This window comes from Condylura cristata, unplaced genomic scaffold, assembly GCF_000260355.1.
Source record: "Condylura cristata isolate star-nosed mole 26May11 unplaced genomic scaffold, ConCri1.0 scaffold00013, whole genome shotgun sequence".
Lineage (NCBI taxonomy): Eukaryota > Metazoa > Chordata > Mammalia > Eulipotyphla > Talpidae > Condylura > Condylura cristata.
Window position 1 is genome coordinate 21,412,222 of NW_004567114.1, and position 12,458 is coordinate 21,424,679.

The following is a 12,458-nucleotide window of genomic DNA, read 5'->3' on the forward strand; positions in this document are numbered from 1 at the left end:
GTTTGATTTAGAAGTTATATTCTTTGTGTTCCATATTGTATATTTACTGTATTAAAGTCCCCTTTCATTAAAGTTTTATATGTTTTGTCTTTATGCGGCGGATGTCAAAACCCACTTAGAGCAGGCAGGTTTGGGGCTCAGGGGTGCCCCTTTCCCCCTGTCCTATAACACTAGACAATCCTTACTAAACCATCCACACCAACATACAAAATGAAATTTATCTGCCTTTCTTGCAGCAAACTAATGTAATTGCATTCTTCTCTCCTACCTACAAAGTCCTTTGCATTCATTGTTAACTTCTCTCCTCTACTTTCTACTAAGAGCCATTTACTTGTCTTATCTCTCTTATCTTCTATATTTTAATCCGCTCAAGAGTGGCAATTATGTCTTATTTGTCTTCATATCCCCTACATTCTTATACTAAGTAAGGCACTCTAACAGTTGCTGAATTGAATACTTTATTCTTTTGTTATTATCTCATCACTAAAAATGGCCAAATATTTGAAAATTGTAATTTTAATTAAATTCTTCTTGAAAGACTAATTAGCCTAAGCCTATTTCATCAATCTTAGCTGACCATTCCTGCTTGAATTTAATAAGCTACTGTCTGATATCACACAATAACAACAGTCAAAGGATAAAACAGGCCCCTCCCTGGTGGCACAACAAGTTAAAGCACAGCACTATAAAGCTATTTCCAGTCACTAGAAAGGCGACCTACACATGGTGTGGCAGACCTCTCCTGGCCGATCCACTGTTCCCCTCAGCAGTGGACCTTGTCAGTCTGCCTGTTCTGCTCCCCACTCTCTCTCTGATGAGTCCTCTCATGACCCTCTGCACTTCTGGCCAGATCATAAATGCACAAATAAATCTTATCCAAAAAAAGATAAAACAAGGTAAGCTGAGAGAGTAGAACCCATTTTGATATTATAATATTCAGCTTTGGAGATTAATAAATTAAATAACAATATTTTTGGGAAATATTGAAAGAAATACATTATTTCTGACAACAGAGAACTAAAGATTCTGAGCATCAAAATATACAGTTTTGGGGCCTCCGAGGTGACATGGGGGTTAAAGTCTCAGTGCAATCAAGCTATTGCCAGTTCACTGAGGTATGAATTCTATCCCTGGCAAGGGAACTGACCCACATGGTACAGCAGAACTCTCCTGTCTTGCTCCCCTCAGCAGTGTATTTCAGTAGATCTGTCTGTTCTGCTCCCCAATCTGTCTCTAGGGAATCCTCTCACCTTCTACACCACTGCCCTACACCCCAGTTCTTATATGAATAAATAAATAAAAATATATCTCTTATAATACATATACATACAGTTTAAGAAACAAAGTTTAAAAGATGATGAAATAAAAAGGAAAAGAAAAAATTAAAAGCCATGCAAGGTATCAACAAAATTAGTCAAATAGGTAAAACAAGAAGAAAGTTTTAAAAAATCTAAATCAGGAACTCAAAGAGATGGGTAGAAGTAACCTAGTGGTACAGTAAGACTAATACTGCCACCTAGAGGTTCAAGGCTAATTTTTCTCCTCAGTCAAATAAATACAGTTTAATTGAACTTCTAACCATTACAAAGTCTGGACTGTATTGGCCTTATAAACTAAACCAGACAAATAGCTCTGATGTCAGAACACAAAGACTATCCAGGGTGTAGAGTACCAGTTATTCTCCCCCTACCTACCATGAGATACTGAAATTGAATTTATCTGAAAGGTAAAGGTGACGAAAAAACAGAGACAGAAAGCAGATTAGTGGTGGTCTAGACCTGTAAAGTTTAGCGGGAAAGACTGCTAATGGGTACAGTGTTTCTTTTGGTGATGATGAAAATGTTCTAAAATGGATTGTATTGTGGTAATGATTACACAAGTCTTCAGCACACTAAATCACTTTATTGCAAGCTAAATAAGTGAATTGTATTGTGAACTATAGCTCAATAAAGCTCTTATAAAAAGAAGAACAAATGTATGAGAACCCAAATTTTAATTTTTATCGTGATCCCCAAGTTTTAGTCCTAGTGTCAAACAGTATGATTGGCAAAAGTATTCAGAATACAGCCACAAAGTTGGACATCTGCATGACTACTGAAAGGCTTGTAGCCTTCAGAGACAGTAGGGTAATACTTAAGGATAGAACTCACAATAGTTCAATGGGCCTTAGGATAGAACATCAATGTACTGTTGCAGCTTCTCCAACTATGAGATATCCAAATCATAATAGCTGTGAAGTAGGGTTCAAGTAGAAAGTAATACCAAGCCATTATTAACCAAGATTCATACTATCTCTACTATGTGTGGTCAATCATCTATTGTCGTAAGAGGAAAAATTCTAGAAATCATAAGAACTTCAAGTATTATTTCCCATCACTGAAACACAAACTATGTAGAAAAAGAACAATTTCCACAAACTCTCACCTTTTCAGTAATTGGGTTTCATTAGAAAAATTCTGTCATTTCACCTGAAGGCATTCACAGTTAGTCATTCAACAAGAAATACGCACTGCACATTTACTATATGCCAGGTACTCTATGAGTTACAAAGAGAGTTAAAAATATTCTTACCTTAGAGTTACAGTTACTCTAAGAGATGAAATATGTACCCAAAATCTCCCAGAATAGAAAAAGTATCATACAACTAAAACAAACTAACTGCTCTAGAAACAATCTGGGAAGCCAGGAAAGAATTCGCTTTCCAGATCAGGTATGAAAAGGAAAAACTGATAAAAGAGGTAGATTCTAGGCTGAACAATAAAGGATAAATAAAAATTCTAATATTAGAAGTCGGTCAGGGTGGTTTTTCTAAGAAAAAGGAATCATATACATAAAGATACAAGAACATTCCAGAAGCAATATTACAAATGTGAATAGTGCATGTTTTGGAAGGGGAGAATTGAGAGACTAAAGTCAAAATGTAGAAAGTTTTGAATGTCATACTAAAAAAATCCAAAGTTTCTCATATGATTAATGAAATACTTAAGGACAAAGGATAAAAGAAGCAAACAGTACTTTAGAAATATTACTATAGTGGTGGTAAACAAGACAGACTGGAGTAAGACAATCAAGAGGCAAGAGAGACCAGTTACAAGATGACTACAATTGTCCAGGAAAACAGGACACTGGATTCAGAATTAACAGAAATAGAATTTTTTATATAGTAGGGTAGTTTATAATTCTTTGTAATTCTATATATTTCATATAAATTAACCACCCAACTGAGCCATGTCACTTCAATGACAAAAAGTTATAAATGCCTGTACAAAAAAAAATTACATTCCAAAATCTGCAAACCAAACGGGTTAACTGAGGCATAATCATATACCAAATCAAAGGGTAGGGCTCATCTTCCAAAGGATTACAATCTAGTTACTACTGGCCCTAGAAAGTCCACATCATTTCTATACTAACATTTAATAATACTCTAGGGAAGTGACAATCATGTTTGGAGGACAAATATTTTTTGCATTTTGTTCTTTCCATCATCTTTATCAGTGCAGATATTTGCATGAAAACAGGATCACTGGTCCTTGGGGATTCATCAGTTCCTATTGCTTATTTTTCATCCATGTCATCCTTTCAATTAATGCAGAAAAGAGGACTGAGATATCGAAACACCAGATTAGGGTGTCAAGTAAATGTCAACCTCTAGAGTAGATGAATAATCTGTAAGGACAAAAAAAAAAAGATCTTGCTTTCATGCATACACACTATACACAATAAAACAAAAGAAAAACTGCATCCAAAAAGTCTAATACATTTCAATATAATTCTTTCCACTCTAAAATTTAAAAATTAATTTTTCTATGTCAACAGTTAAATTTGCATTGGTCAGGGAAAATGACAATCAAATAAAAAACATGGCCTCAGAAGTTGCAAGGCTGAATTCTGAAATAGAAAATAATTTTCAAAATCTTATTATGCTCATAAGACTCAACCAGCAGAAACAAATATTTCTATCAAATAATTATGGTTCAATCTCAAAACGGTTGAGTTTGGTGACTTCCAACCCCCACCTGAAAAGCCTTATATTTTTAAGAAATACAAAACTTAAAAATGATAATGGTTTTAACTGTGTGAACTAAAAATTAAAACACACTACGGCAAGTTTCAGATTCAGTGGAAAGTCATTAAAATAGACTTTACTGTTGCTTAGCAAACTGACTCATTCTAAAAACTGATAAAGAGAAAGAATAGTTTAGCTAATTAAGAATAGTTTTAAGGTAAAAGTCCATTATAGAAAAATTCAATCTAATAAGAATGAATGACAGAATCAAAATATTACTATTTTGCAACCTCTGATGAAATAGTAGATAAAGGTAGAGCACTAAAGGTAGTTACCAAAGGGAACTAACAAGTCAGGGTAACAATACCTTTTATCGACTAATTAATCTTAATATCACAATTAGATAAGAGCAGACACAATGGACTTTGATGGATGTACACAGCATTTACAAAATTTTCTTGCCAAAATAAAAATAAAGCCTACATCTGTGCTTCTAAATCTAACTACCAGGAAATAAAAAGGATTAGATGACCACACTAAGCACTACCATTAAGAATGTAAACAAAAAATTCAAGGCTGAACAAATTCTAGAGAACAACTAGCTAGGTTTCATAAATGACAAGGGATGAGTACAAGGAAGGTAGAACTACGACAGATTAAAACACCTAAGAGACATATCACTCTGTGGTATGAACTTTATTTAGATATGATTCAAGCAAATCAACTGTGTAACAACTATGAATCAACTATGAAAATCTGAATCCGGACTAGCTATCGGATGCTATCAAGCAGCTCTGCTAAACTTTTAGGCATAATAACGGAACTGAGGTATTATTTTTTTAAGAGAGAGAAAAAGAAAGAATCCCTTCTGCTGGGAGACAATATGAAGATATGGGCAATGAAGTAATAAGATACCTGAGATTTGCTTTGAAATTTTAGGAGGTCAGGGTAAGTAAAAGAGATGTTATATTATTGAAGCTGCAGCCTGATAACATAAGCTCATTATTCTGTTTTCTCTACTTTTGTATTATGTCTAAAATTTTCCAAAATAAAAAATGGAGCGAAAAATGTGAATTATCTTTTTCAGTAGGAAAGCAAAAAAAGAAAAACTAATCTGAGAGAAAATAGTAATTGTGACTATAATTGGCAAAAATACTACTGAGAAATACATCTGGTAATATCACATCTCTTGATATGAAAGGCATAAAATTAATTTCATTTAAAAAAGTGACACCCCTGCACCTCTGGCTTATACCCTGTTTTGTATGAGTAAAAAAATAAATCGTACAAAAAATGTTTTCTGGGCCCTCCCTGGTGGCGCAGTAGGTTAAAGCACAGCACTGTGAAGCTATCTGTAGTCACTGCAGCATGAGTTCAATCCCCCGCCAGGGAGTTGACCAACACAGAGCAGCAGAGCTCTCCTGTCTCACCCGCTGCTCCCCTCAGCAGTGTGTATTTCATCAGTCTGTTCTGCTCCCCACTCTGTCTCTGGTGAATCTTTTCAACGCACCTGCAACTCTGGCCTACACCCCAGTTACGTATGTATAAATAAATAAATCTTAAAGAAAAATGTTTTCATGGTAAAACAAAGTCAACTCTAATAACAATTATGGAAATAAAGGTAGAGGGCCAAGGAACTAATTAGTCAAAACTTGTAAGTTTTAAGGCAAAAATGTTAAATTTGGCAATAAGTTAAATCAATGATATGAACAAATCCACTACATGCTCCTAAGCAATAATAAAGAAAAATTATGAAACTGTTTTTGGGATTGTGCTAATCAGTATAAAACTTGTATTTTTGCAGAAATTACAAGCTATCGTAGTCTCTCAAACTGTATTTATAAGATACTCATTGAAAACAAAGTCCTAATCACTGTATTTATGTTGAGTATCTCCTTCAGTTACAAAGTGAGAATTTTTCCTACAATTTCTTCTCCAATTTTATAATGAATACAAAATGGGAAAAGATACAATTTATAAAGAAATAATTTTAAACTAAAAAATGGACAGCAGACAGGAGCAAATGAGAACTTTTGAAACATTATTCATGGCCACAGATTATATTCCTGGACTTCCACACATCCTTTCTTTTAGGAAACTAATCGTCCCCTCCCATTCCATGTGACTAATCCTTCTAACCTGCATCTGCGCGGTGAACCAAGCCTAGACCATCAGAGTGTATGATGCAACCTGGCAAAAGGTCTGGATCTAGGATAGACATGTGAACCAAAACAGAATTATCAGAGTCCTCCCAAGACCTTTCTTTTTAAACTTTCAGAAAACATGTTCTTTCTTTTTGGGATTATGATATTTGAAGACATACACTGGAGCTCCTTTTGGCCACCTTCCCAGTGCTGGTTCAAATAAGACTTATACATGAGTGAGGCAGTGCCTTGAGATGCAAAACAAAACCAAGAACAAGAGTATAGTATGATATAGTATGATTGACACTGTGAAATCATGGCTTTAAATATGCTCAAAACTATTTTGATTAATATGAACAGAAAGTTCCTCTTTTGCTTAAGCTAGTTTGATTTGACATCCTGTTACTTAAAACTGAAAGTGTTCCCAGTATACTTGTAGTACATAGAGAAAAATTACTTGTTACCCAGTAGACTCAGTGATTTATTCAGCACATTCTCACAAAAGGCAGTGATTTCTTACCTCCAGAACACTTCATAAAGATATCTTCTGAATTATAGCTAGAATGGAATAGACAACATGTAACCCTGAATAAATATGGTCTAGGTACTTACATTCATCCAGCCCCAGCTGATAGGCTAGGTTCTGTAGGCCTCGTACCTTCTCCATCAAATTAGCTGTTGTGAGGCTCCCCAATTCTGAAATAGAAGCATTTATTTAAATACCATTTTTTTCTTCTGTGTTATAGTAAGAATTACTTTGGGTTCTGAAACCGTTTCAAAAGTTTTCAAGCTTAGGACCTCTCTGGTGGCACACCTGGTTAAAGCACAGCACTCTGAGGCTGTCCACAGCCAGAGGTCTAAGTTCGATCTCCTGCCACAGAGGTGACCCACATGGTGGCAGAGCTGTCACGACCCGTCCACTGTTCCCCTCAGCAGTTTATTTCAGTCATTCTGCCTGTTCTGTTCCCCACTCTGTCTCTGGTGAATGCTCTCACCCCCCACATCTCTAGTCTGCATCCCGGTTCTTAGAAATAAATAAATTAATTTTTTAAAAGTTTTCAAGCTCAATTTCTATTGAATACATGGGAAATGTATCCACATTGCTTCTTCTCATCAAATTATCCCTTTCCATTGCCTCCCTTTCCCTCTGCTCCTCTCCCCTCTTTCACACACACACCAGTGAATTTCCCATTAATATAAAATGTGTCAAATGAGCTTATCTACTTCAAAAGAGTTAGCATAAATACAATAGTAAATTATATGTTTAGCCTAAAGATCTTTTCTTTGCCTACCATAGAAAATGAACATCCATTAAAATATGAAACCTTGTATGATGTCACATAGCACTGTGAAGGCATCACAGAGCTCTGTCTTACAAAATATACTGTCTCCCCTATCATTTATAAGTCCTCATTATTACAATTAAGAATTAAATAGCAACTAAAAATTCTTATTATTTCTTTTTTCCCTAAGTTTAGAAAGCAAAAAAATAAATCACAGTACTTTCTTAAAATAAAAACTTACTTTCCCAGATTTTCATTTAAATAGCAATAATATCTTAGGTTTAAAACATTGCTCAATTGAAACATGAAACATAATGCTATGATCCCTTATTAAAAATCTAAAGTTTCCACAGAAAATACATACTGATAGGGTATTAGATAAATGTCTGCTTGAAACATTAGAATGATGAACCCGAGATGCCCTTGAAACTTAATTTTTCCATGGTTGGAGGAGGGGATCTGCATTTAAGCAGAACAATAAATTACTTCTGAAATCAAATAAAGATGTTATTTTCTCCTACTTACCATGCCATGCTCATCTATATCTGGCATAAGTAGATTTTCTTTATCTGTGTTGCTGCCTAAGCTCAGGAATTCCAGATTTTTACCTTAATTCCAGTTTATTACTTCATAACCATCATGAATTTTATCACCAGATGGATGATAAAAAATTAAAGTAGAGCAACAACAAGGAAAATTAATGTTTTTAATTTGAATTCCCACTTTGTGGTTGCGTTTCAAATCATCTATCAAACAACAATATTCACTACTTATAATATTTTTTTATAAAAGAAGGTGATGGAACAGAAAGAAATAAGACATGGCTAACCCACTATGGGGTTGTCAATTAATAGTACTGATAACAATGTATGGCACTAAAACCTAACTAGAGTATGTGTGTTACAGCGCAAAGACTAGATTTAGGGCCCTCCCTGGTGCAATGGGTTAAAGCGCAGCACTGTGAAGCTGTCTGCAGCCACTGCAGCACCAGTTCCATCCCCAGCCAGGGAGGTGAACCACATGGCATGGCAGACCTCTCTCTGCTGACATGCTAGCTGCTCCCCTCAGGAGTTATTTCAGTAGATCAGCCTGTTCTGCTCCGCATTCTGTCTCTGGTGAATAGTCCCAACGCCCACACCTCTGGCCTGTGTCCCAGTTCTTGAATGCATAAATAAATAAATCTTAAAAAAAAAAAAGACTATTTAAAAGATCAAAATTGAAATTTTAACTGTTTCTAATAAATCTTAAGTTAACCTCTGAACCTTAGATTATCATCAAACCTAATTCACAGGACCTTCCCAAGATTTAATGAGAAAATTTATTTGAGAGCTATTTGTCCACTGTAAGCAGTTTATAAAATAAAACTAAAAGAGTTTAGCAACAGATGACATTATGACTGAATCTCATACTGGCAGGATTTCTATAAATGGACAAGAGGAACTGCTTCGTGGAAGTGCATAAATGGCAGGTTGAAAGTCAGCAGTCACTAGCTTTGCTTACCCTTCAACATGTCAATGTCATCACGTTCTATTTCAGCCATCCATTTGGGTGGAGAGCTAGTAATAGGCTGTAGAAAATAAGAATATATCTATTCAGATACACACAAAGCATGGAGTTCCTATTCTTCCTTCTTACAAAAAAATAGCTTATCAGTCTTCAGGTTCCTTGAAAACACTGGCAAATTATAGTTTCACAGATCCCGACCCTCCAGGAGCTTCAAATAATGACTTGTAAATAGTCATCATATAAAATTATTCATCTTTAAAGTTACACAGAATCAGGCTCTCCCTGGTGTGCAACAGGTTAAAATGCACTACTGTGAGGCTGTCTTAAGTTCCATCCCCAGCCAGAAGGGTAGCCAGCATGGTGCAGCAGACCTCTCCTGACCCACCTGCTGCTCCCCCAGCAGTGTATTTCGGTGGGTCTGCTTGTTCTGCTCCCCATTCTGTCTTTAGTGAATCATCATCCCACCCCACCATCTCTGGCCTGTGCCCCAGTTCTTATATGCATAAATATATAAACCCTAAAAAAAGTTACTCAGAGAAATAATTTAGAAGGGTTAGGTCTGCCTACTTTTACAATTTTGTGCATAACATAGAAACAGAAGAAATACAGTCTTTTTTTTCAAGTTACTGAAATTCAGATCTGGTAAAAACTTCTAACAGAATTATTTGGAACCATAATCAGTAAGTAACATTCTTTGGCAGAGGAGAAGATTTAAAGAAGAATCAAGAATGAGAAAATCCTTAATGTAAATGAGAGAAAGCTGGTGACTGTCACTTGAAATGTCATTGTACACTGGACAGATTTAAAGAGTACATTTTTTTTCTAGTTTTATTAATTTTATTTGTATATGTCAAAATACACTTTTATTTCCAAAATAGTTGGCTTTGCAACTAGTTTCATGCAGAAACAAGGTCTGCTCAATACTACCAATAAAATCAATAGAGCACAATAGCTGTTCAGTAAAAACTACAATTTTAAGTAATCTAATAATCAAAGTTCAAAATACCAAAACAGAGCATTAGGGTAGAAGAAGACATCATCAATTAACATGATGACAATATAAACAGACTTCTTGACCTGCAGTTAGTTATCTGGAGATTATATGAGATTTTATGCAAGAGCAAAAACAGTGGATAAACTTCATTAGGTAAGTAAAATAGTACTTACACTTTTGAAGGAAGCTGCAAATTCAGCAACACCTGGTACTAGACAGAAAAACATCATTCTCTTAATAAACATGTTAGTGATCCATACACAGAGGATTTAAATAATAATAAGAAAACAAACCTGTCTTCAGGAATTTATAGTCTAGAAGAGACAATAAATCAGTAACTATAATATTGTTTAACTACTCTAAAAAGATACCAGGTGCAATGGAGGACAAAAAATGAAAATCTACATCAGACGGAGGGAACAGCAAAATAACTTCTCAGAGATAATGATACCTACTTCAGAGAAATGCTTCAACTGAACTATGAAGGATCAAGAATTGGTTATAAGGGAGGGGAGATAGAATTGTATCTTACCAAAAAAATTCAATTTCCTTTTTAGGTACATGGTTCTGTTTATTTAATTGGCTCAAATGAAGAATCACATTAAAATACAGAGTAACAGGGCCCTCCCCTAGTGGCGCAACAGGCTAAAATGCAGCACTATGAAACTGTCCACAGCCACTACAGCATGAGTTCGAGCCCTGTCTGGGGAGGTGACGTACATGGCGTCACCATGGCGTCTGACCCACATGCTGCTCCCCTCAACAATGTATTTCAGTAGACCTGCCTGTTCTGCTCCTGGCACTGTCTCTGGTGGGTCCTCCTGCCCACCATACCTCTGGCCTATACCCCAGTTCTTGTATGCATAAATAAATCAATCTTTAAAAAATTACTAAAAGAAAACCAGAAAAACAAAAATCAGATATTTAAAAAAATGCTCAACCTTACAAATAAAGAAATACAGACTAAAAATAATAAAACTAGTACCATCCAATATTAGCTAGTATAAGTCATTCTCTTCAATAAGCACAAAGCTACATATACAAGGACATTCACTGTTGTATTATTTATTATGATATCAAAAATTGCATATAACTTAGGTCCAAGTAGGATGTGAATATATAAACTACAGTGCATCTATATAATAAAATACTTAAAAGAATGAAGTAAATCTATACCTACTAATATGGAAAGGTGCATTAATAAATTTTTAGGTAGAATTTAAGCTAAGCTGTAGACCATACACTGATTGTTCCATCATTAGACAAAAAAAAAAAAAGCTTCAACATACTTTATATATTTGCTTATCTATATAAGCATAAAAAAGGTAAAAAAGATTTTATGAAGCTATTAACAACAATTAACTCTGTAAGACATATTGAAAAAGGTGAAGATATACTTAATCATTTCTGTATTAGCTGAACTTATTACAGAGCTTCTAAAAAATAATATTTTTAAAGGATCCTTATAACTTCTTGAGTCAAACCATGTTCTGAAAAAAATTAAAGTATCGAACATCTACTATTAACACTGCACCAGAGAATTCAGTCTCTTTCCTTTAAAGTAAAATAAAAAATTTATTCCTTAGAGCTAAATGACAACTCTTCAAAAAAATCTCCCTCTAGGTAGCACTGGTTATCCTGCATCAGTTCTGATATAAAAAAGCCAAAAACTTACATTGCTCTGGCCAAAGGTCTGGTGAAGCACGGTCCAGTTTTTCAAAGCTTAGCAAAGATGCTTCCAGATCTGTCCCTAGAACAAAATGCCCAGATAAGTGAAGACACAAAACACACTGATTTATATTTTATAAGATTTCATTCTCAAAGAATAAAAACTAGAACACATCCGGAAATCTAGAGATTTGAGTTCTTTACTGATATTACTGTACCATGTTAGCAGGTGACCTACATTTAGTAAAATAGATCACAGATGACCTGAACAACATTAGTTTTCATGTATGTGAGGATATTAAAGCATACAAATAGTTTCCCTAGTCAAACCTCATTTTTCAGAATTCTAAAACAGAAGCAATATTTTAATGAGGTATTAGCAAAAATGAGTATCAACAAATCCACCTGCAGAATCTTCACTCAGACTTAGAATTTCTTCCTGTCACAGAAATGTCTCTGCAGCCAAGAAAGACAAACTCCTCTATTAGGGCTCTTCTCTTGCTTTGCCAAAAACATCATCTTACTCTCTGTCTTGCACATCTAGTTTCTACCACTCCTACTGGTTCATACTCAATACCAAGTAGGCCTGCTCTAGAATTTCCCTTCTTTGAAAGATCTCTCCCTTGACCCCAAGACCTTCTACTCCTCCTTCACTGCTATCTCCACTTCCTCATTTCGCATTCTTTCTTATCCTCACATATATGAAAACTAATATTGTCAAGTCATCTATAACCTATTTTGCTAAACATAGGTTACTTGCTAAATAGTGATCACTTCTCTGTTATTTCTTAAACTATGTCTTTGCAGCATTCACACACTGGTGCTCCTTTGAAATACTGCATTTCCAGCTTCTG

At 35.0% G+C, this 12,458-nt stretch overlaps 1 protein-coding gene across 2 annotated transcripts in view; it reads right to left on the reverse strand.

Moving 5' to 3' along the window:
- LIN52 (lin-52 DREAM MuvB core complex component) overlaps positions 1-12,458 on the reverse strand; it is a 76,545-nt gene that overhangs the window by 61,762 nt on the left and 2,325 nt on the right. The window contains exons 2-6 of one of the 2 annotated variants that reach the window (XM_012724316.1): positions 11,612-11,686; positions 10,110-10,147; positions 8,937-9,003; positions 6,766-6,849; positions 3,245-3,669 (exon numbers count right to left, since the gene is read on the reverse strand). In XM_012724316.1, the coding sequence (XP_012579770.1) occupies positions 3,626-3,669; positions 6,766-6,849; positions 8,937-9,003; positions 10,110-10,147; positions 11,612-11,686 (308 nt within the window). In that variant the 3' untranslated portion in view covers positions 3,245-3,625. Of the gene's footprint in view, positions 1-3,244; positions 3,670-6,765; positions 6,850-8,936; positions 9,004-10,109; positions 10,148-11,611; positions 11,687-12,458 lie in introns of those variants that run through there. The other variant, XM_004681700.2, reaches the window with a different exon arrangement.